General features: G+C 52.4%; 1 protein-coding gene across 1 annotated transcript in view; it reads right to left on the reverse strand.

Moving 5' to 3' along the window:
* The window catches only part of NEURL1B (neuralized E3 ubiquitin protein ligase 1B), a 31905-nt gene continuing 7204 nt past the window's right edge, over nt 1-24701 (reverse strand). The window contains exons 2-5 of the mRNA XM_072947231.1: nt 11730-12275; nt 3128-3847; nt 945-1070; nt 1-598 (exon numbers count right to left, since the gene is read on the reverse strand). Of these exons, the coding sequence (XP_072803332.1) occupies nt 354-598; nt 945-1070; nt 3128-3847; nt 11730-12275 (1637 nt within the window). The 3' untranslated portion in view covers nt 1-353. The remainder of the gene's footprint in view (nt 599-944; nt 1071-3127; nt 3848-11729; nt 12276-24701) is intronic.

Raw genomic sequence — 24701 nt, forward strand, 5'->3', positions numbered from 1 at the left:
CACACACTCAACCCAACCCCAGCAAAAGCCATTGCACAGAGGATGCCGCCTCCCAGCGGAGAGGTCACTGGGGGGTGGGTCCATCTGCCAGGCCGTTCCCGAACTTGCTCTCGGGACGGCCTTTTGGGGCCAAAGCACTTTCAAGCCAGAAGCAACCCTCGCTTGGACTCAGACCGCCCCCAGGGTGGGGGTGCCTGGTCTCCATGACTGTCACGCCTTGCCCACCACGGGAGAGCGGCAGACGAGAAGGCTGCTGCCTTTGGACTCCCTGGTGGCCATGGTGGTTGCCCAGCCCAGGGGGGCTTCAGAAAGGGGACCCTGCTCTGGTCAAGGCCTGTGGTCGGCGGGCCAGGCTATGGCCTGTAGATCTTAATGACGTCCTTGATGGGCCGCCGGCAGATGGGGCAGCAGGCCCGGGCCTGCCTCTTGAGCCGCAGGCCGCAGCTGTAACACAGGCACATGTGTCCACACGTGTAGATGACCGTGTCCACTTCGCCGTCGAAGCACACCGTACACTCACCATTCTTGCTGCCCGCCAGCTCTGGCGGGGGGAACACGGGGGACACTGGCGGGCTCAGCGGGGAGCTGGGGGCCGTCACTGCAGAAAGGGAGCACAGGCAGACCCTAACACATGGTTCTCAGGTGGCAGAATCTGTGCGGGAACCACTTTGGGAAACACCAATTTTGGTTTTTCTTCCAGATTTTGCCCCTTTCCCTGTCTCCCCTCCCACAAGCATCCAACACCATTATCACCCTTTGAGATGCCATATCCAGATGTTTCTCCTCCGCTACAGCTGAAGGAGAGGATGCAGGGGGTAAAGTGGCCACTCTGCTTAGCCCCAGGAAGGGCTGGCACAGCCGAAGGAGCCAGGCCAGCCACCAGCTGCCAGCCCCCCCACCCCGCACCCGCCCCGCCCCCATCCCCGAGGGCTGCACTTCCTTACCCAGGGATGACTCAGATGCCGAGGAGGACTGGTTGACACTGAAGGCCATATCGGAATCGCTATCGTCCTGGGAGCCGCTCAGGGATCCTGATGGGGAGGTGGTCGCAGGGCTGGACTGCAGGGTGCCTGAGACCAAAGAGACCTCATCAGGGGCAGTGGCAGGTGGGCTCCGCTCTGCTATTCCCTGGTTCTCCACTGTTTGGCACCTTCGCTTCCTCGGGTAGCTAACAGGAAGACAAGAGCTACCTACCGGGTTCTGCTAAGAACTGATGGACTCGTACAAGTGTGACAGACATCCATTCTTTGTCTGAGCCTCCATTCCTGTTTAATTCAGAAACAGCACAGGAATTTTGTTTGGGGCACTACTTCACCCTCACTCACATGATCCAGACCAGGCCAACCAGAGTCCCTGGTCTCAATGGTGGTTCAGGGAAGGGCACATAACTCAAGCAAGGCCTGTGAGGCCACATTCTGTGACTTTCACTAGAACTGTTGGGAAAGAAGGGGCTTGTCCCATTGAGAGGTAAGCCTGGTGCCGTGGGGCCTGCCTGTGAGTGAGGCCAACACAGAGGAAAGTAGAGCTTTGAGATGGAGAGAGAGAGATGGAATCCTGACACTATCTTTTCAACATCTAGATCCAGCTGTTCCTGAATCCATCCAATATATTCCCAGGCTTTGGAGGTACGTGTAAGCCAGAAGATCCCTTTTTGCTTAGGGCACTGTGAATGGGGTTTTGTCACTTACAACTACAAGATTCCTGACTAGTGTTCGACATGGATGAGTTTTCTTCCCTTAACTGACCGTTGGTTCAGATATTGATGGGTTATTTCTGAGGAGAAGAGAGCTGCCCCTCCCTTACCCTACTAGAGGATGGATGGACAGATTATGGTACCAAGGCTACTGCCAGGTACGAGGCAAGTCCTCCGTTTCCAAAGGCAGTCACTTCCTTTCTGCCTTCTCCTGCCTTCTCTTCCTGACCACTCTAAGGCTCATCTGGGTTCCTCTGGAGGTGCTGGGAAGGGGGAGAAAAGGACTCTAGGCTTGGTTCTTACAAAGCCCCAGTGGGAACTTGGGCAACTCATTCAGGCTGAAATGATGACTATGACGGTCCCTTAAAAAAAAAAAACCCAAACCAACCAAATGACAGCTACTGCCACCCTCCTTCTCCTCTGCTCTCAATCAAACAGCAACAGTCACTGACATTACCATTGCTACTTATTAAACGTGGTGTGTGTGGCATGCACCTGCTGAAAGCATTATGTGCATCTCATCATTCCATTCTCACAACAACCCCCCAAATGCAGGTAACTACTCCCTTTCTACACAGAAGGAGGCTGAGGCTCAGGGATTCTGTGCTTCAAATTTCTTATCTGTAGATGGAGATAATGATATTAGTTTCATAGGGGTATCAGGAGGATAAAATTGAATGTGGTGACATAGGAAATGTTCACTATTTCCGTTATCATTGGGATTTTACTACTTGAACCAAGAAAACGGAGCTGTGTTCTCCACGGGTCGGAGTGGGAAACCTACCCTGATCACCACCCTGGCTCCACAAGCTGAAGAGAAGCCCCTCTTCTCTTCTAGCAAACATCACCTTGGGCAAATCTCTATTCGGGTGTCTGGGAGCTCCTGACATGCATCGTCTGTGTCCCGTCCTCTGCCGAGCCCCATCCCGAAGCTCACGGCCTGGCCTACAGCTGGTGGGTGCTCTTTGTCTTATTTGTGGCATGAATGAAGGCAAGATTGATCTCAAAACAGGATGGTTCAAGCCTGCATCCTATTTTCTGTGGACGGTGTAATTTTTATTTCTTCTTCCAAGTGTAGTTGTATTACGTTTTCTCCTATGCTTAATATGCATTACATAGATATTTAAATGCGTATGTAATAAATCATAACGATGGAAATAAAAATTGCACTGACCACTTACGTGCCAGGCCGCGACATCAGCGGGTACTTGGTTCGGTGTGGACAAAGTGTGGCCCAGGGAGCTGCAACATGGGCATCCCCGGGGCACTGGTTAGATATGCACTGTCTTGGGGCCCACCCCTGCAGAATCGGGAAACTAGGTGGAAGGCAGGCGGCTCTGATGCACGCTCAAGTTTGGGGACGGCCCGCTAGGCTTACCCAGGGGCGGCCCGGCTGCCCGGGCGAGCCCGCGCACGCGCGGTCGGGGGACTCACCGAGGAGGCGCAGCTGGCCGGCGGCGCCGCCGCGCAGGGCGAAGAAGGCCCAGAGCGCCTGCGTGGTGTCCACGCACAGCAGGCGGCCGCGCGGGCGCCCGTTGACGCCCAGGAGCACGTCGCCGCCGGGCCGCAGCGTGAAGCTGAGCGCGTCGCCGCCGCTCGGCACGGGCCCGGCGCGCGCCACCACCCAGTACTCCTTGCGGTCGAGCAGCGCGTCGGGGTCGGCGGGCAGCTCGGCGGGCCGGAGCGCGCCCGGGTCGCACGACGTGATGCCGAAAGCCAGCGCGCCGGGCGCCGCCAGCCCCGGGCGGCCCACCTCCACGAAGAGGCTCTCCCCGGGCCGCAGCGGGCGCTCGGAGAAGACGAGCGTACGGCCGCCGTCGGGCCGCGGCGCGCAGGCCACCTTGCGGTCGAGCGACAGGCTCACGTCGGGCCCGCGCGTCGTGTGGAAGCGCAGGTCGGCCTCGAGCAGCGCCGGCGACGACGCGGGCCGCAGGCGCTCGCGGGGCCCGCACGGGATGGCGGCGGCCGCGTGGTCGGCGGGCGGCGGGCCCGGGGCGCGGCCCAGCGCCAGGTGGCCCAGCTTGGCCACCACCTGGTTGTTCTCCAGCTCGTTGTTGTCGAAGTTGGCCGCGTCGTGGCTGCTGGGCGGCAGGCAGGCGCTGAAGCGGGCCTGGCCGAGGCGCGCGGGCGTCAGCGTGTCCGCGAACCCGCTCTCTGCGCGGGGGAGGGCAGAAGGAGGGCGGTGAGGGCGCGGCGGCGGCCGCCGGAGCCCTGGCCTTGGCCTCCCCGCGCCCTCCCCGTCTTTTCCTGGTTCGTTAGTGAGCTTATTTAAGATCCCCAGGTGCACAGAACCGGATTAAGTGTAAACCTGAGTGCGGGTGATACGCTCGTGTCTTTGGGATGGGCAGATGAGGCCCTTCTCCGTTTTTCTGCCTCCTCCACTCCCATCCCTCCATCCTTTCCTCTTCCTTCCGTCTTCTCCCCTCCCTCCTTCCTTTTTTCTTTGCCCCTTCTTCCTTCTTCCTCCGTTTCTTCCTCCTCCCCTCTCTCCCTCAGAAGTTCCCATGCTTTCGAAGATTTAAAGGGCATTTAAAAACCCATCATTGTCTACTTCTCCAGCTAGAACATAAGCTCCATGGAAAAGCTCTTGGATTTGTGGGCTTACTTATGTGACAGATTATTATTTTAAGTTCCTTTTCACACGTTCTCTCACTTAGCCCTTATACAACCTGTAAGGGGTGCAATGTACTGTTACTACCCGCCGTTTAGCAAAGAAGGGAGCTGAAGCACAAAGGGGCTAGGAAACATGACCAAAGTCACATAGCAGTTAAATGGCAAAGCCAGGACTCGAACCCCAGGTTGTCTAGCTCCTCGCTGCCTCTGAAAGAAGGCGGGTCATGGACCTGCCCTCCTCACTGCTGTGTGTGCAGCGGGGATCACGGTACCTGGGTGCTACTCAGATGCTGAATGTGTAAGGTTTCCGTGAGAAATCACTGTATAGAACAGGAAACTAACTGGGAGTTTTAAAAGCACAGTCATGAAAATATTTTTGAATAACTTTTAGTAATTTAAAAAATCCTCTTGTTATATATTACAGCTAAGTAAAAAAGCAAATAAAATTGGTGTTTATCACTCAGGTAATACAGGTCTTCATACTTTGGTGGGTTCCTTGTTGATCATGTCCCCACCTAGAATGTGAGGCCTTGGAGGGCAAAGCCTGTGACTGTTTGTCCTCCACCGTGTTTCAGAGCTCAGCAGGGTGCTTGGCAGATAGCCTTCATTATTATATGGACTATTGGATGAACAAATGAATGAGGTCTTTAGAAAAGACTGACTGCCACTCTGAATAACAAAGAAATCAGGGGAAAAGTATTTTGAAGTGGTTTTAGTGATTAAAATAGTCTTGTTAACCATAACAAGTAAACGAAGCAAGAAGTGTTACTCAAACTTTTAAAACCAGACCATTCTAGCTAAGATTTTGTTAAATGTTATCATTCTGTAACTTGTGTCATGGGAAAAAAAATATTTCTTCCTCTTCAGGTTTCCAAATATAAAATTAAATCATAATAATGAACATGGGTTTTCAAAAAGCACGCCCTAACCCCTGGTGCGAGCCTCATGCGTTACTGCCCACCTCCGCTCCCTCCATCCAGAGTTTGTAAAGTGGCCATCCAAGTTCAGATGCTGGCTCACAGACATGATTGGTTGGCCTACTGGTGGTTTTTTTTTTTCTTTCTTTCTTTCTTTTTTAAAAGAAACCTTTATTTTTGAAATATAAACATATACAAATAGTATCATGAATGCTGTTTACCCAGATTCAACAATTAGCAATTCATGGCCAATCTTGTTTCATTGACGCCCCATCAGTTCTCCCTCCTATGTTATTTTGAAGTAATTTCTAGACATACCATCTCATCTGAAAAAGTTTCAGTACGTCTCTCTAAAATGTAGAGACTTCTTGTCACATTGTGTATAAGAATATGCTTTTCTTCTAGTTTGTTTAAATGAAGGTCCTTATAATGTCCACTCATTGCCATTGATCTTCCTTAAGCTGTGGCTGCCTCTTCATGTTTTCCTCCTTATACTTGTTTGTTGAATGAATCACCACTTGGTCTTTTAAGATTTGGGTGGGGGGGGCATTCGTGGCCCATACTTCTGAATCAGGAGGTTTCACTTAAACTGGATTTATAGCCTCTCTTGGAAAATCAGGACTAGTAACACAGGGCCTGAATCCTGGCGTGTCATCCGTGGGTTGAAGCTTGCCTTTCTGTTGGGGATGCATGCTCCTTCCCCGTGGCCCTGAGCTGGCCCCTTCACCTGTCTCAGCTGCCTGCTTGCGATCTGTGGGCATTTGAGTTTGTCTTGCATTAGAGGCTGTTTCCCCATAACTTGAGGGAAGAAATATTATTTCAGTTTGGTCCTTTCAAAAAGTAAATAATGTGTGCCTTTGTCTGCTTCTGTCTGTAGTACTGTATTTATGCACATAGGAAGTCAAGTTCTAGAAAGATACAACAAAATGTTAACAGTTATTCTCAGGCAAGTGAGGTTATGAGGGACTTTTCTTGAGATTTTTGTGTATTTTCCAGCTTTTTCACAGTAAAGACGTACACTACAAAGTTTTATCACCAAAACCCCCAATGTTTTCAAAAATCAAGTTTCCAATGGATATTTAACTGTGTGAGAAAATTCCTGTGATAAAACATTAAGTGAACAACGGAGGATACAAAACTGAATATAGGACTTGATTCTAACTGTGTGGGAGATGCATGCATGGGACGCATAGGAAAGATACAGGAAGGAGATACGTAAATATTTGGGGGTGGTTATCTCTGGGTGGAAATTTGCTTCTTTATAGTTTTTGGATTTTCTCTTTTTTCTAATGAACATGTATTGATTCTGTAATCAGAAAAAAAAAAGCATGAATAGAAGTAGTCTAAAAACAAGCACTTTTTGTAAAAAGGCATTTTAGACAAGTGGATGTTTCTGGGAGCCTCTTGGTGAAATGCATTTTCCCAGGGCTCCCTGCCCTACCCACAGTCCTCCTGCAAGGCCAAGCCTAAAGGTGTTGGCTGTGGCTCGCTCCGGGCCTGTGTTCTTGCCAATACCCTCTGCTTCTGTGCCTCACCCCCAAAGTTCCTCCTTCTTGCCCCTAACACCCCTAACAGCTCCACATAAGGGCCTGTGCAGGGGGTAGGGTATAGCTCAGGGGTAGCGCACATGCTTAGCATGCATGAGGTCCTGGGTTCAATCCCCCGTATCTCCATTAAAAAAAATTGTTCTTTTTTTTTTTTTAAGAAAAAAAAGAGCCCATCCTTCAGTACAGCATCCTGATTAACAGCATGGCCTGGAGATGGGTGCACTTAGGCTCAAGTCTTGGCTTCAGCCCTTCCTGGCTACCTGACTTTAGGTAGCTCACTTCACCTCTTGGAGTCTCAAGCGTCCTCAGTTTAAAACGGAATTACGATGATAACTCCTCCCCACTCCCATGTTGTAATGGAGATTAAATTAGGTGCTTTTATAAAGAGTGTAGTACAGAGCATGGCACAAAGTAAGAGCTCAGAACATGTTAATTATTATTTCTTCAAGACTTATTAACAAAATGTATAGTGCACACACCATGTGCCAAGCACCATGCTGGGCACTGGACGAAGAGAACAGGCAGGCGTTCTGTGTCCATGGAGCTCCCATACCAGTAAGAGAGACAGGTTTTAATGAAGCCTCTGGCAGAAAACTTAAGTTTTCTTACAAACTGTGGGGAGTGCCACCCAGAGTGACCATCTCGCATGGCTCTGAAAAATGGGCACGTTCCAGTGGGGGAGCTGTGAGACTCTCAGAGCCGAGGGGAGTTACTCCAGGTCACACAGCCAAGAAGTGACAGCCTGGGATTCTCTGAGTGTGTCCAAGGGGGACCTGGTCAGAAGTGGGGCCTGAGAGTGGGTCAGAACAGCCCTCTCTGATCACGGAGTGAAGGAACGAGGGCCGAGGGGGTGGTGGCTGGGAGGTGGAGCGTAAGCATTACCAGCAGAAGGAACAGCATGTGTGAAGCCTCTGGGCGGTGAAAGCTTGGTGTGATTTCCAGGCTGGTGTTACACAGTATGTGACAGCACTTAACCTGGTGCCTGGCACACAGTAGCCCCTCAGAAAAGGCTGGGTCTCCTTTAATATGAGGACCTTTGTCCCCATCAGGCATTGTCTCTGAGTGGGATAGGCCCAAGATGGTGCTGGCCTCGGCCTGACACTTCAGAATTCACCTCTCAAAGAGCCTCTGGAGAATCAGCCAGCTACAGGCAGAAATCCAGCTGCATCAAGAGGCCACCAAGGAAGCTTATCAAAACTTCCTGGCTTCTAACCTGTGACTTGTCTCCAAACCCACTCTCCTGATCCAGTGAAAGTATACACAGCCATTTACTTGAGCACCTACCAGATGCAACTCCACGCAGTCATTATCCTCATCAATCCTCACCCCAATCCCATGCAGCTCCGTAAAATGGGCACATTTCACAGTGGGAGAACACTGAGACTTTGAGAGGTGGAGTGAGTTATTCAAGGTCACACAGCTAGGGGTCACAGAAATAAGATTGCATCTCCGGCTATGCAACTCCAAAGCCAGGATCCTCACCACTAGCAATACTGCCTCCAAAATGCAGCTGCCCAGCATGGGGACCCTGCCTCAGGCCAAGTGGAGTTGTGGTCCCCAGGGACCTAATATCCCTGAGAAGAAGGGTCCAACGGGCACCCCCTCCCTCCACGACCATCCACTAAGCACTATCACACAGCAGGGGCCCCAGGCCAGGTGCAGGGAGGCTGGCGTGGCTGAGACAGGCTCCCTGACCTCCCACTCCCCCTGGGCCACCTCCAGGGCCTGCCTCTGGCCTGGCATGGATCTCAGTTGTGTCTTTCTCTTCCTTAGCTCTCTCAGGTCAAATATGTCTGGGCCTGGAAGTAAAGCAGAATTTATGCCCCAGGAGAAACCATCTTTGTGTGAAGATGAAAATGAAGGCTGGAAGAACTGGAGACAGAGAGGACCATCCGTCAGTCACTTCACTGTCTCTGAAGGACTGCTTCAGGACATGTGCCAGAGGCAGAAGTGACAGGCATGTGGACAGAATGGAAGCAGGGTGAGGAACACAGGAGTCCAGCATGACTCCTGAGGTTTTGGACTGATTCACCGAGTGGGTGGTGCCACTCACTGACAGCGGGGACCACTGTCTGAACTGTTCTGTGTGGAATGCCTCTCGATCTCCAGGAGGAGATGTGAGCAGGCAGAGGGAAGCTTTCCTGATTATAAACCATTGTTGATAACTTGGCAGGGGGAGGGGAATATCCCCCATCATCCCTTTACCCAGATGTAACAATGTCAATCTGCTCTTCCCTGGGGAAGGAAGCATTTATTAAGCCTTGATCACATGCCAGAAACTTCTCTATTATCTCATATAACCTTCAGGAAGGAAAATAACTTCATTGCTCTTTCTGATTGTAAAAGCAATATAAGCTCTTTACATATATATTAAAAAGATAACTCATAGAGGTATAAAGGAGGAGGTAAAATTCACCCACGATCCCATCGCCCAGAGATAGCAGTCCTTCTAATCGCATTTCCCCTTCTGCATGGATTTGGGAACATCTCCTGGGGCACCTGGGCCGGGCGCTCCTGGTCAACCACTGCAACCCTGCTCGCAGGTAAGGAAACTGAGGCTCACGTCTGCCACATTACACTGACATCCCAGCGGGCCCTGCCCTTGCCTCCAAGGGGTGCGGGCTGCTGGAGGGTCTCAACAAAGACTTGTCAAATGAACAAATGAAAGGGGGCAAGAGTCTGGGATTCCTCCCAGGTTTGTTCAGTCTGCTTACATCATCAGAGGCTGCTTCCAATTTGTGTTTTTCAAAAATCCGAATTCACTTGCAGTGATTATGCAGTGGCTGTGATTTCCTGACGGTTACCCTGAGACACGGGCTGTCTGAGGGAGCAGGTGAATGAGGCATGATTGTTTCCCTGCTCTGCAGGAATAAAGAGCTCCAAAAGAGAGTGACAGGTGATCTAGAGGAGGTTTTAGAAACCACATTTCCTGGAGGTGAAATACTAAAGCCTTCCACGGAGAAGAGTGTGGGGGAATGTGGTTAAAATGCCCCAGTCTGGCCCCGACTTGGAGGGTGGGTAGCTATTCATAATGGTCTGCCAAAGCCTGGATTTCAGACCTGTGCTTTGGCCCAGGTGCAAATGGGCAGAGATTCTCATTTCTGTTATTTCTTGAGCACATTCTATGTGCCAGGCACTGTGCTGCATCCCTTTCCTACACCATCCCCTGTCCCCCTGCCCGCAGTCCTGTGAGGTGGGCGCTATCATGAATTCATTTTACAGATGAAGAAACAGGCACAGATAGTTTCAGACACCTCGCCAAGGCCACACAGCTGGCAAGTGGAGAGCCAGGTATGGAGCAGAGGTCCACGTGACTCCCAATCCCCTGCTCGCAACTGTTCAGAAGTCTGTTGCCTTCCTTCTTCTGGGGTGGGGGTTGGGAGGACGCAGCCAGGAGGCATGCATCTTCCCTTCCTGCCCAGTGGTGGTGTGGGGGCGGGGCAAGGAGCCCGGGGGCCAGAGTTTCCCCTCAAGATGCAGCGCTGAGACCAGCCCAAACATTCAGATATACAAACTTGTACATCCATATCATGGAATACTCCTCACCAATAAAAAAGGGACAAATTTCTGATACACACCGCCACAACACGGGTGAACCTCAAAGATCCTGTGCTGAGATTAAGAAGCTGGGCACAAAGGCAGACACTGTATGGTTCTATTTATATGAAATTCAAGAATAGGCATACCACTCTATGGTGAGAAATCAGAACAGTGGCTGCCCTGGAGAGTGGGAAGGGGGCGCTGCCTCAGAAGGGGCAGACTGGAACTTTCTTGGGTACAGATGGATGCATAAATCTGTCAAAACTCAAATTTCAGATCTGTGCATCCGCTGCAGGTAAATGACCCGTGGGGCTGTGACCCCTGAGAAACCCACTCTCCTTTTACTGCCCCCAGAAGTGGAGGCTGGGTTGGCTCAGGTGCGACCTATGAGTTCTAGAGCTAAGGTCACAAACAGAAAGCAGGTCAGTGGTTCCCAGGGGCTGCGGGGAGGGGAGGATGGGGAGTGACAGCTTAATGGGTGTGGACTTCCCTTCCGGGTGATGAAAATGTTTTGGAACTAGATATTAGTGATGGTTGCCCACTGAATGCCACCGAGCTGTACACTTTGAGAGTCTCATGCTCCACCGACTGAGCTAGCCGAGTGCGCCCGAACTGTAAACTTTAAAATGTACTTTTATGTTACATGAATTTTACCTTAATTTTTTAAAAGTTAAAAAAAAAAGAAAGAAAGAAGGTCTTAAGATAAAGGCAGCAGACTTCTGCCCCCATGAGTTCTCACCACCAGGATTTCAGCATTAGTGGCTGCTTCCTCTGTTAGAGTCAGGGCCACACATCTGCCTGCGTTCCCAAAGGAACTTGAGCCCCTTAACCGTGGACCTGGATACAGCTGATTGCTCTCTGCCTGGGCAGTGTGCATTCTCGAGGATTAGGGCATATATCTCATTGTTGAGTGAGTGAGTAAGTGGGTTGTGAGTGAATGAATGAGCAAATAAAGACATGTGTGAATGAGTAAATGTATGAATGAGTGAAAGAATGAATGAGCGAGCAAATGAATAAATACAGGCATGGATGAGTGAATGAATGAGTGAGTGAGCAAATAAACAAGGCAGTGAAGGGATGAGTGAGTGAATGAGCACCTGAGTGAAGGAGTAAGTGAACGCACCTGGGCCAGACTATGGACTCTGGCCCCAACCCGTGTGTTCCAATCCTGGCTTTGCAATGCAAGTCATTTAACCTCTCCGTGCCTCAGCTTTCTCATCAGTAAAACGGGGGTGTTGGTGGTAGCGAGAAATAAATGAGTTAAAACGTGTCAATTGCTTAGAAGACTACCTGGCAAAGCGAGCCCTCCGTGTTTGTGAATATTAAAGAAATACACATCCATGCGCATGGGGACCCACCGCCCGGCCCAGGGGGCGACGCCCTGGCCCCCTTCCCGGGGGGCTGGGGGGGACGACCTACCGAGCAGCTGCACCTCGTCGGTGATGCCGTAGACGTCGATGAGCGCCCAGAGCGGGCCGCCCACGGCCACGCCGCAGTGGAAGAGCACCGGCTCGCCGTCGTTGACGCTGTAGAAGACGCGGCCGTGGCGGTCCGCCCAGTAGGCCAGCACCGTGTCGCGCAGCGCCAGGTTCTCGGGCAGCGCCTTGGCCCAGTAGCCGGGCCGCGTGACGAGGTCGGGGCAGGCGTACTTGGGGATGTCCTGGGCGCTCATGAGCGACGGGTCGTGCGCCGTGAAGCCGAAGCGCAGCGCGCCGCTCCAGCCCGGGCGCACGGCCACCAGGCGCAGCCGCACCTGCTCGTACAGCCGGATGGGCCGCTGTGTGAACGTGACCCCGTTGCAGAAGCTGTTGCGCCGCGTGGCCCGGCGCGAGTGGCCGTCCAGCCGCACGTTCTTGCCCTTGGCCTGCGTGTGGAAGCGCGGCGCTTCGCCCAGCACTGGGCGCCGCTCCGGGCCGGGGCCGCAGCAAGGCCGGGTGGCCAGGAGGCGCGCGGGCGGGCTCGAGTCTGCGGAAGGACAGAGACGGGCAGGAGGGTTAGGCCCGCTCGCAAATTCCATCTTTACTAGGCCGAGAATTGAGAACTCCCGTCCGCCCAAGGCCGCCACAGCAAGGTCGTATCCACTTCGCAGATGAGCAAAGTGTAAGGCTTAGGGGGATGTGTGTGTGTGTGTGTGTGTCCAGTGAAGCACTGCTCACGACTGTTTCACTCACAGAGGGGCCAACACCAATGAGCTTGTCACAGCAGCCAGGCTGGGGTCGTCTGACTTCTCCCTCCCTGTCAAATCCCTCCATATCTAGATGCCTCCCCCAAGGGCTGCTTCTGGGCTGCAAAGTGCCTCTAAAGGCAACAGGGGCCTTGGATTCTTCCGGAGTACCGGGGGTCTTTGCTTTTCTCTGTGTAACTTTTATTAAAGAGTAAGGTCACTTGAGTGCACTCTCGGGATCCCCGGTGCAGCCTGGAATCGCAGCTGTCTGACACTTCCTGGCAGTGTGATAAGCAGTAGACCACGTCACTTTTCTAGCCTGCTTCCTTGCCTGTAACTTGGGGGCATTGCTTAACTCACACAGCTGCTAAAAGATCATGTGGATGAAGTCCCTAGAATACTGCCCAGCACAAAGCATGTGCTTAACAGGCAACTAATAACACGATCATAATACTGAGGTTCCAAAGGAAACCCAAGCCGGGATTCTGCCTTGCCCTTCCCTTTACTCACAGCAAATGGAGGCATTCTTTATAAGCAAGGTTGGCTTTTCTAGAACATACACATTTCATAATTCATTTCTATGGGGATTCTGCCCCAGAGGACCTGGAGAATCTTGGTGCAGTCTCCTTTCAAAGGATCTGGCTGCAGGCCACAAACCCAGGCGCCCTGGATCTGGAGGTGGGGGCTTCATCCTTCCCACCTTCCCTCCTCCATCCCAGGGGCAGTTCCTGGGAGGCTCTGGCAGCCAGGGAGGGGGCAGGGTGGGTAATTACTGCACGAGTCTCTGCTGCTTGCTCACAATAGCTGCTGAGCACAATTTTCACAGCAAATGTGCACACACCACAGGCAGCCCCGGCGCACAGTGGTACGTAGAGAGGCCGCCGCAGGACCACTCTTCCTACGCCAGCCACGGGGTTCACTGTGCTCTGGGCACATCGTGGGGTTCAGTTAATACTGAGGCTAAAGGGGAATGAGGACAGGAGGAAACGAAGAAGGAGACGCAATGATGAGGCAGGCACACCATGACTCCCCTCCCCAGGTCCTGGAGGAAGGAAGCCCCAGTCCCTGAGGTAGGGAGTCCTGCTGGGAAGCTGCGAGATGTCTCTCCAAACAGAAGCCACTGACCCATAAAGACAGAATACAAGGAATAAAGCCGAGAGTAAATAAGAAGAAAGAAAGTTAAGGCACTTTAGTCATTTATCTGTTCAACAACCGTTTAGTGAGCAGCTAGTATGTCCCAGGTGTCATTCTGGGCCTGAGAAATACAGCAGTCATCCAGGCAGATAAGATTCCCTCTTGGATGGAGCTGACGTTCCAGTGGGCAAAGTCAGGTAATAAATAAAACATACTCTGCCTGGTGGGACACATGCAGCCAAGGGAGGGAGCAGAGAGGAGAGTTAGGTTAGGATTTTCTGGGAGGGCCTCTCTGATGAATGACTTTTGAGAGACCTGAAGGAGGTGAGGGAGTGAGCTGTGAGGGTATCTGGGGGAAGAGCATTCCAGGCTGGGATAACTGCAAGTGCAAAGGCCCTGAGGTGAGAATCTGCTGGGGAGGGGGGGGGCTGGAATGGTGGGAGTTGAGTCAGGAATGGAAGGAAATGAGAGCAGAGGTGGAGCAGTGGGGGGGGGGGGTAGGGGGTTGGGAGGAGATCCTATGGTTGTGGTTTGTTTTTTCTTTAACCATTTTACTCTGAGTGAGATGGGACATGATCGGAGGTTTAGAACAAAGAAGTAGGAATGCTCAGGTTGCTGTTTGGAGAGGGGACTGTTGGGTGAGGCAGGTAGGCAAGGAATCCGGGGGCTAGGACAGGACTGCTGGATTGTTACAGCAGAGATGATGGTGGCTCAGATCGGGAGTGGGGTGGGTATGAGTAAAGGCGATGAGATGGGGCCAGGTTCTGGATATGTTTTGAGGGTAGATTTGGAGGTTTTAGCTTCTAATGACAGAAGTAAGAAGCATTCAACACACAGTCGGCCCTCTGTGTTTTGGGGTCTGTGTCAGCGGATTCAACCAACCATGGATATTCAGAGAAAAAAAGACTCTAGAAAGTTCCAAAAATCAAAACTTGAATTTGCGGTGACCCAGCAACTACTTACATAGCATTTACATTGTATTAGGCATTATAGGTAATCGAGAGATGATTTAAAGTATAAGGGAAGATGTATGTAGATTATATGCAGGTACTACAGCATTGTATACAAAGGACTTGAACATCCATGGGATGTTCCGTCCACTCTTAGGATTCCCCCGTGCAGCCTGGAATCGCAGCTCTGACACTTCCTGGCAGCGAGATAACCAGCAGACCATGTCACTTTTCTAGCCTGCTTCCTTGCCTGTAACTTGGGGACGTTGCTTAACTCACACAGCTGCTAAGAGATCATGTCCTGCCCTTGTGGAGATCTGAGTCTCTCCAAGGAGGAGAAGACACACAGATGGATAGACAGTCACAGCAGGGGCCAACAGTAACAGAGACCACATTAGGCATCAGTACCAGGAAGGCTATTAGGCCAGGAGGAGACCCCAGACTCAGCCGGGGGCTGAGGGGCAGGGGGTGATGCCCACAGGGCCAGATCTTCAGGGAGCAGAGGGAGTATTCCAGGCTGAGGCCGAGGGAACACCAGGGGCAGAGGTGGAGGAAGCTGGACTCGGGGAGGGTAAGTACTATGGCAGGTGAGGCACAGGGCACCTGAGGTTGGGGAGACACTGTTTTGCAGTGGGGATTGGGAGGGTGCCGTTGAAGTCACAGGGACCAGACGGCAAGGCCCTGAATGCCAGTCCAAGAGGCTCAGAGCGCACAGCGTAGGGGAAAGGGAGCCACATGGGGGCTTCCTGCAGAGCAGGCCCCGGAGACAGCGAGGAGGGTGGACACAGAGCCAGGCTGCGGGCCATCCCTGGAACCACTGGGAAAAAAGCAAGGGCCCACTGGAGAGCAATACCAGCAAGACAGAAATCAAACCAGTGGGGGAGATACCACTCAGGAGAGGCCGAGGACTGCGGAGCCTGCATCCTCCATGCACACTGCACTGCGGCCTTGTACCAGCCACCCGACTCGGGGCTGCAGCCTCCTCCTGTGTCCACCCGGCCGGATCCTCTCCAAGGTCCCCACAGCTGGCAACTCTCCGGGAAACATTAAATATGACCACAGATCAAAAGCCCTTCTGAGCACCGAAGACCACAAGCCATCCTTATTTGATTATTTTTATCTCCCCTCCCATCCCTGTTGTTTGTCCAACCTTATCTCTCGATCAGACTTTCGTGACAAGATTGTCTTGGGAAATCCTAAGCAGATGCTCCTTCAGAGTGGCCTGGCGACGTCACTGAGGGCTAGGGCGGGGAGAAATACTGCTTTGTTACTATAAGGGGAAGTTTCCTGCAAAACCAGCTATATGTTAGGATAAAATGCAGCCAAGTTAGCAGCAAAATTTACATATTTGTTTAATCTTGATTATAGAATCCAGCTTCCTTTAAGGAATGAGGGATAAACACTATTTTTTCCCCCTCTGAGGACAGAGTCCTGATGTGAGATAAAGAAAATCAGAGTGAAAAAGTTTCTAAGGGGATGTGTTAGTTACACAAATTGAAAATGCTTAAAATAAAAGACCAACAAGAAGCCCTGTGCAAACTGTACACCAGCGTCTGCTTTTAGCGCAGCTCAGGGAAAGCGGCTTCTGCACGGAACAGAAAAATGTGGCCACGGCCTCGGAGAACATCTGAGTTCAGAGATGTCAACGGAAAACCTGAACTTTGTCATTTAAATTGCTGCAATAAACACTGGAGCCACATTACAGGAGTTTGTGAAGTAGGAGAAAAATTCTCATATCCCCAACATCACACCTTAACTAACATCACATTTTTTTATTGTTCCTGCCTGGCTCTTACCCTTGGAAGAACCACTGGCTGTGCCCTCACTACTTGCCTTGTGCTGAATCAGTCTTTCTTTCTTTCTTTCTTTCTTTCTTTCTTTCTTTCTTTCTTTCTTTCTTTCTTTCTTTCTTTCTTTCTTTCTTTCTTTCATGGAAGTACAGTTGGTTTACAACATGTCAATTTCTGGTGTACAGCATGATGTTTCAGTCATACGTATACGTACATATATTCCTTTTCATATTCTTTTTCATTATAGGTTACTACAAGCTACTGAATATAGTTCCCTGCAATGTTCGGTAGGACCTTGTTGTTTATCTATGTTATATATATAGTAGTTTGTATCTGCAAATACCGAAACGCCATCCTGGATGTTTTCAATACGTGATTATGGTTAATTCACAAAGCAAATCTTTACCTACAGGATTACTGCCTCCATTTTCCAGAAAAAAGACACATCCTGCAGCTACAAGGAGCAGTGTTGAGATGTAAACCCAGCTCTGTCTGACCCCAAACTGGAGCTCTTTCCTCCTGGCCCACCTTTTTCCCCTAAGGAGCACGGGAGTGCTAAGCATTAAGTAGGGCTGAGTACCTTTTCTGACTTCGTTGCAATCAGAGCACACATTGGTTGGCTTCCTGCCTTTTCTTTTCTAACATCACATAAAAAACATTTTTCCCATGGCTTATGTTTGTGACTGCAGAATGTTCCACTGAGGGCCAAAATGTCCCCTGCTGTTCCCCTCCTGGTGATCACTTCAGCTGCTCCCCCAAATGGCTGAGTCCATGGGCACAGAGGTTCCCCACTGCTGGCGCCAGGGCTAGATTCAAAAGGACACTCTGTCACTGGTGAGAAAACCTTCTGCCGGGAAGAGGCCCCCACACCCCTCTCTCCCATGCAAGGCTGGGTCCCCGCTGGCCTTGTTGGGGTGCTGCCTCTGGCCAGTGAGCCCCCTCCTCTCTGGCCAGGAACGGGGCCCGGGAACTCTAAGAACAAGGCAGGGGGCGGGGGTTTCTGTGCAGTGGGAGTGAGGGGAGACCTCTGTGGTCCCTTCTTGTGCAGAGGAGGGAGGAGACATCCTGGCCCACCCCCTGTGGTTAACCAAAGTCTGCTCCTGCCCCACCAAGACCAGAGGGGAGGGTCTTTCCAGCGCTTAGTGAAGGCAGCAATGCCCTAACATGAAAACGTACGGGTAGAGATCCTGGGGAGTGGGTGATGAGTGGCTGTGGGTAGTTACGAAGCAGGGGTTCTGCTCTGGCTAGACAAATGCTGCCACCTCCAGCCTTGGGCTAGTCCTTTGGGAAGGTAGGGGCACATAAGAGATGCTCCGGGGGCGGCTCGGTGGTTTACTTGTATCCGTGCTTCCGAACCCCCTCATGGGCTCTGGGTTCAAGTCCGTGCCTTGCTGCCCATTTGTCTGTGGGCCTTTGGGCAAGTCACCATCTGCAAACGGTGCGTGATCTCAGACTCCGCCTCAGGCTGCTGGGAGGGGCGATGAGAGCACAGTGGGATCTGAGCACACATCCCGGCACCCGGTGGACGCTCACTGAACCTTCATTCCCTCCACTACGGGGAACATCAGGTCCGACCTCGGGGTAAGCCCCCCTCACCTCCATTTCGCCCGTGTTTTTATTTCCTAAATCTCAGTTTGAGAGGCGGTTAAAAAGAGGACAGGCTTGGAGTCAGATGGGGGTTTCAATTCTGGTTTTGTTGTTCCGTAGCTGTGTGATCTGTGGTAGACGCTTAACTTCTCTGGGCCCCCCAGCCAGACCTAGAAAACTGTTAAGAATCATCTCCAACCTGCACAACTGCTGTGAGGACGAACGAGCCCAGAGTAGGCACCTAGTAGGTGTTCACTTAAGATTGGTCCCTCCCTTCAGTTGCCTTATTTAGTTCCTTTGATGAGAAAAGTTTTATTCCTGGGTCAGAGATGGTTTCTTAGGGGTCTGGGGAATACATCCTGAACCATTTCTCCCGTGGAGGGCTGGCGACCTTGGCCAGGAAAAGCCTCTCGAAACCCTGGGGTCGCTTTCCCTGGGTGTCCAAGGACACAGACCTATTTTTAAGCCACGCCGGCAGCATCCCAAATGTGCACTGCGCCACCCCCTGAATGATGCCCGCTCATCGCCCCAACCCAGCTTTTCCTTTGATCTAAAAAGAGCCCAAGGAAATGGCATTTACAGCCAGGAGGATGGCAGGAAGCAACAGCTCGGCTTCTCTGGCCGCCGGGAGTTTGGCTTCCAGCGTGCTGGCATTCAGCAGATGGCATTCTGGCTGAAATTGCCAGCAGATTCCGCTCCACCGGGAAAGGGAGTTGCCAAGCGGGAGGACAGTCTCTTCTGTCCCCTCCTCTCATAAGAGGATTTAACTAGCCTTTTACTGGGCCCCTGTTATATGCCAGCATGGGCTTTTGTGTATTGAGTTTACAGCCTTAAACAACCCTGCAGGGTCGGCTTACCGCCTTTGTTTTTCAGATGAGGAAACCAAGGCAGCAAAGCTGGGCAGTGGCAGGACAGGGCCAGGCTCAAGCCCTTCCTCCCACACCTGACGCCCCCTCTCTCTCCAAGGCAGCCACCTGTGGCCTTTGGGGTAGGGCTTGTGGGCCTTGTTAAGTGGGACGAACGCTATACCAGCCTCTCTCCCCACCACACGCCACTCACACGCTCTGATGTACAACTTCGGGGGCTTCCCAAACCCACACAGCATCCAGCCTGGGGCTGGGGACCTCCAGTGAGAAGTCTCTGATTCAAGCGACAGCAGGAGGAAGCAACATGAGGTGTGTGTGTGAGTGTGTGTGTATGTGTGTGTACATGTGTGTACGCACACCCATGTGCTTTTGAGAGGAAAAGGAAGGCTGATATTTGGCGAGGCTTCCTGCCACCCAAAGCGGGACAAGGATACTGGTCTCCTTTGGTAACAGACAGCACCTTTTCTATTGGTGGGTTTGAAAGTGGGCTAGAAAATAAATAACCACCCCTCCCTCACCGCTGCCAAACAGGGCAGTGGCACGCGCCCAGGAGGCAGACACCAGCCTGACGGGACTTTGTGCTCTGTTTCAGAGGCCTGGCTGGCCAGCACCCGGGATGGAAAGGGCCAGCCCACACTGGAAACCACCACCCTGCTCCTGCCCACTTCTGTTCTTTGCAAACAGAACCCGGTCACCACAAGGCAGTTGGAAAGGCCCCACACGCCTGTCAACAGCTGCGAGGAGGCCCGGGAGGGAGGCCGGAGGTCACGCGACACTGCTCGTTGGGAGAAAAGCCCACTCTTTCCAGGCCTAAGTGGCAGCCCTCCTGGCTCAAGTGGGCTTGGATGCGCTGAGTTCCCAGGAGGTGAGGTCATCCCGACGCCCCCCTAAGTGTGTTCAGCAGCGTGGGGATTCCCAAGCTGGCTCCGGCCCCCTGCTGGGCCCCTCGGCCACCTCGGCCACCTCTTCTTGATAAAAGGACCCAGGACACTCCAACTTCAGAGGCACCGGCTCCCAGGGTTAGGGCCCCACTGCTGCAGAGGAGGGGGGAAACGTGCCCTCATTCTTTCTCGAGTGCATCACTTCCTCCTCCATCTGGCATTTACGGAGCGTCCGCTCTATGCCAGGGCTGCACTGGCTGCAGGACCACATGCACTGACGAGTCACACACAGTCCCCGTCCCCTAGAGCTGAGAGACCAGCAGGGGGATGGACACGGACACCATGACTGCACAGCGCGGACAGCACAGAGGGTGGGGCCACGGGGATGCTTCTCAGAGAGCCCACTCTGCAGCCTGAGAGAGAGGTGGCTGGGAAGACGATAAAAGACAGGGAACTGTGTTTTCAGGTAGAGGGAGTGGCACAGGCAGTTGGAGGTGAGAACAAGCTGAGGGCACTTGCGAAACTGCAGGGAATAGAGTGTAGAAGGGAGAGGGAAGGGTAGAGAGGGAGTCAGGGGCTGTATCATAAGGATCTTAAAGGCTGAGCAGAGGAGGTGAAGGTCCTCAAGAAGGCTCTGGGGGCCACTGAAGTGTTTGGAGCAGGGAAGGAACCCCTGACGATCCATCTCTCCAAAGACTGAGATTCAAGTCCTGGGTCTTCCCATTGAAACCATCCGTTTCTCTCTTCCCTGCCTGTCAGAATGACCCAGCACAGCAGGAGTGGGCAAACCAGTCCAGGTTTCAAACGTTGCTTCCAACGGCTGGCACAGTCCTGCCCCTCAGCACCTGCTTCTCCTCCAGGCAGCTTCTGGCAGCTGCTTGCTGATAAGCCAGCTGATCTGCCAGCTTTCTCCTTCTCTCTGCCCTGAAAGCAGCCACTCCTCTAGCCTAGGTGGTGCCCAGAAGCCTGGCTGTTCACTAACTTCCGCCCCAGAGGGGCATCTGCAGGGCCCCTGTCCCGACTTTTTGGAAAAAATAGATCCACTGATCCTGCTTTTCAGGGTCAAAAGCAGTGCTGGGTTCACTCATTGAACATCACTGTTCTCACTCCTGGAGCGGAGGAAATGTTCTTCCCACGCCCCACGCTGGGCAGTGTTGGGGCCCCCGAGGCATGGGAGCCTAGCTCTGTGGCACTACCAGCGTGTGCCAGGGGCTCACTCAGCCCATCCTCTCTTGGCCACACCCTGCTAGGTGGCTGCCACAGGAGGAAGCTGAGGCCCAGAGAGGCAGAGGCCCCGGCCTGAGGCTGCCCAGCCTGTGAGGGCAGTGCCTGTATCCCAGCCTGATCCTGTCTGACCGTGAAGGTTGCTCCCTTCCTGTTTTACACCTCATTCCTCCTCAAGGTCTCCTGCTTACCCCCTGCCCTGCAAGAGAAAAAAAACTAGACTATGTACAAGATGCTTAAGCCACCCTCTGGGAAAGAGGTGGAGTGAGGCCCGGCGTGGTCTCAGGGCGGGGCAGGGGTGGGAGTGCATGTCATCAAATAGCCTATTTTGAGCAACTCAAAAGCCGGGTTTGGTGGAACTTGGGACAAACAATAAGCAGCATCTAAAAAAGGGAAGTGGTGACAAATTACAGCAGGAGGATAGAGCCCCAGAGCCTAACATTACTACATTTTGAGAAGGGAGTAGGGGGTGGGGCATGATCAGAGAGGCAGACCTCCCGGGGGCCATGCAGAGCCTGCGACTGGCCCTCTACCCAACCAGACTGCCTGGGATCCTCCTGACAGCGCTGAAGCTACCAGACCCACTGCGCGTGAGGACGGGAGGCTCAGAGAGGTTGGGAGAGCTGCCCAAGGCCACACAGCCAGGAAGTGATGGAGTTGGCACTTGAACCCATACCAGCCTGGCTCCCAAGGCTAGGAAAAAGATGCTTATGGGTGCTTTGGGCAACGTGTAGAAGTTCTCCCTATGGGGAAAGAACAGAGCACAATGCTTGGCACACAGTAGGCCCTCAGTTAAGCTCAGTTCTTTCCCTGTCATGTTTGGCTCCGAGGCTCACAGAGAAGTGACCCTGAAGGATGCCCCTTCTGCTCAGCTTCCTTCTCCAAAGATCCACCTTTCTCCTTCATCTCCCCTTCATCTGTCAGGTGGCCTTCCTTCAAATGCCCAAGGGCTCCTGAAAGCTGGTGAGTGTGGACTGAGGACTCCTGCATGGGCTTCAGCCCCCTGACCCAAGAGGTGAAGGATAAATGTTGGAATGCAAACTCTGGAGCCCAGATAAGAATCTCCATTCCATATGTCCTAAGCTCCGATGATCTGAGAGTTGTTGGCCCACTGGGGCCTCGCTACAGCCCTATGAGCCCATTTCACAGATGAGGACATCAAGCCCAGGTGAGGTGGGCCGGGCCCAAGGCCACAGTGCAGGTAAACAGCTGGGTCCGGATTCCACTCAGGTCTGAATCCAAAGCCCATGCATGATTTTGCCCATTATGTGGAATTGCTTCTCTAGCCAACCAGTGGGGACTTTAGGAATCCATCGTAGGGACTTGAGAAGTGCAACACAGCAGGACTGTTTGGTCCTATTGCTTATCTCCCCTTCATCAATTTCAGGAGCATGGATTCCTTGCCTTCAAGGAATCCAAAGTCATCTCTGGCAAAGAGTGAGGTATGCCCACTCATGCAGTCCCTGTCTAATGCTGTTTCAGACTTCTCATAGAGTCTCCTCCTTATCCAAATCACAACTTCATGAGGGAGGTACCATCATTATCCCCATACTGATGATGGGAAATGAAGGTTCAGAGAAGGGAAGTGACTCGCCCAGGGTCACACAGCTTAGAGATAGAAGAACTAAGATTTGAAAACGAGACTGCTTCCAAAACCACTGCTCTTCCCACTGCCTCTCTTAGGATTCCAGCCAAAGACCCCATCTGTAATCTCTGTGCGACCCTCTTCATGGCTCTGGGTCTCGGTGTCCTGATCTGCCACGTGGAAGATGAGAGACGTGGTGATTCCAAGCACTCTCTGGTCCTGGGAACAGAGTCCTTGAGGACCCGTCTGTAAGAATGAAGGTCAGCCCCATCCCCGGAGACAGGGAAATTCCGCTCTCCCATCGCCTGCCCTTGAATCACCCAGCATCTTATGGGGAAGGGAAGCTCTTCTGATGGGTGAAGATGCACTCCTGCAGAGTGGAAAGTTACCAAGCAGACCTGGCTTTGGAGACCCAGGGCATGCAGGTGCCCACCCATCTCATAAATCCATCGTCCTTGGGGAAAAGGAAAGAAAACACATGCCTGAGGGATGTAATTATGACATAAACAATGTATAATGTTGAGGATGTAAACAGAACACATTTGTTAACGGCTGTAGGCATTCTGCTCTCTGCCAGCACTGCCCCGGACATCCCCACCCCACCCCTATCCCCATATGGTTTACTCATTAACAAACCTTTCCCCCTCGGCCCAGAGATGAGGCAAGAGGCCAGCTCTGAGCTGCCCTGAGTCCTGGTAATAAGAAGAATGAAGTGGAAGGGAGGAGAGTGGGCTGAGACTGACATACAAGAATGGCTATTCCGAATTCCACTCAGAAACACCTGCTGCTGAGTCTGAAAAAGTGCTGAGGGTGGGAGGTCACAGGGTAGGGAAGAGACCTGGGTGGGGGCAGGTGGCTTTGTCTTTCTGTGCCTCAGTTTCCTGATCTGTAAAATGGGGCTACACCTCCCAACATGCAGAACAGGCAGGGGGATCATATAAGAGAAAGCTTATGAAGGGCCCTCCAGGCACTTCCTATAAGACCCCAGGGTAAAAATGCACCTTAATGGACAATTCATCCTGGATCCATCTGATACTCCAGTTGCCTCTACAATGTTCATGTCAAGTCTCAACTGGGCTAAACACCAGTGCCACTCCAGCAAAGGGCACTTCCTCCCGCTCTGCCCTCATTCTATGCCCAGATAGCTTCCACAGTTAGAAAGTTCTTCCTTTGACTGAGCTAACTCTTATGTGACGTCCATGCATGTCTGATCATGTCTGTGTTTGGTTCCACAGTGCTCTACCTGCCCCAGCTCATGGATCTGCAGGCAGCTTTCAGGTTCCAGGGGTCCCCAGGCTATGTTGCTGGGGCTCCTTTGCCCTTCTGGGATTGACATGGCCCTCGCTTTGCTTTCCAGAAAACCCTCAGGACATCAGCCGTCCCTTAGACTGCCTTGGAAGGGGGATGGAGTCCTACACACCAGACTCTGGGGATATCAGCACGCAGTGAATCCATAAGCCACCTGGAGCGTGCCCCGACCCTGCCATTCCTAGAGGTGGGGTGTGAGACAAACAACTAAAGAAATAGGTAGGTAACTAAAAGCAAACCTGCCAGGCAAATCTAAATGCTCACAGGTGTCTGCTCAATACTATGAAGGCTTCCAGGACAAATGTGAAATGCCCCTCACCTGACCTCCTGCCCCAAGCCGGCAGTCATCCATCCCACATCAACATCCCTCCCTTCTAGGTGGAATGCAAGCTGTGTGCCCTTAAGCAAGTTACTTTCCCTCTCTGTTCTCTCAACAGTTATAAGAGACTAAAAATAGTAGCTGTCTCACAGGGCTTGTCCTGAGGGCTGAATGCAGGTACCTGCTGAGAACAGTGTCTGGCACAGACTGCCTGCGAGATACAAGCTAGTGGTTATTATCATTCTTTTGTGTCTGTCTCCCTTGGGAGCGCCAGGCTCATCAGGGAGCAGGGGCTTGTTTGCCTAGTGAATACGTAATCATAACAGGTGCCCCTGTGAGCACTCACTATCTGTCAGACGCCTTGCAGGCCTGAGATGTAACATCATTATCTCCTTTCTGCAGAGAAGGGAATCAAAGCTCAGAGAGGTCAAGTCGCTTGTCTGGATGATAAGGGGCGGGGCCAAGACTCAGACCCAGGGATGGAGGGCCCAGCCTGGGCTGTCACCAACTCTGCTAATAATGATAGCACAGCAGGGAGACAAGATGCTCCTCATCTGCAGGAAAGCCTGGGTGCGGGGCGACA

The sequence above is a fragment of the Vicugna pacos genome, chromosome 22, assembly GCF_048564905.1.
Source record: "Vicugna pacos chromosome 22, VicPac4, whole genome shotgun sequence".
NCBI classification, from domain to species: Eukaryota; Metazoa; Chordata; class Mammalia; order Artiodactyla; family Camelidae; genus Vicugna; species Vicugna pacos.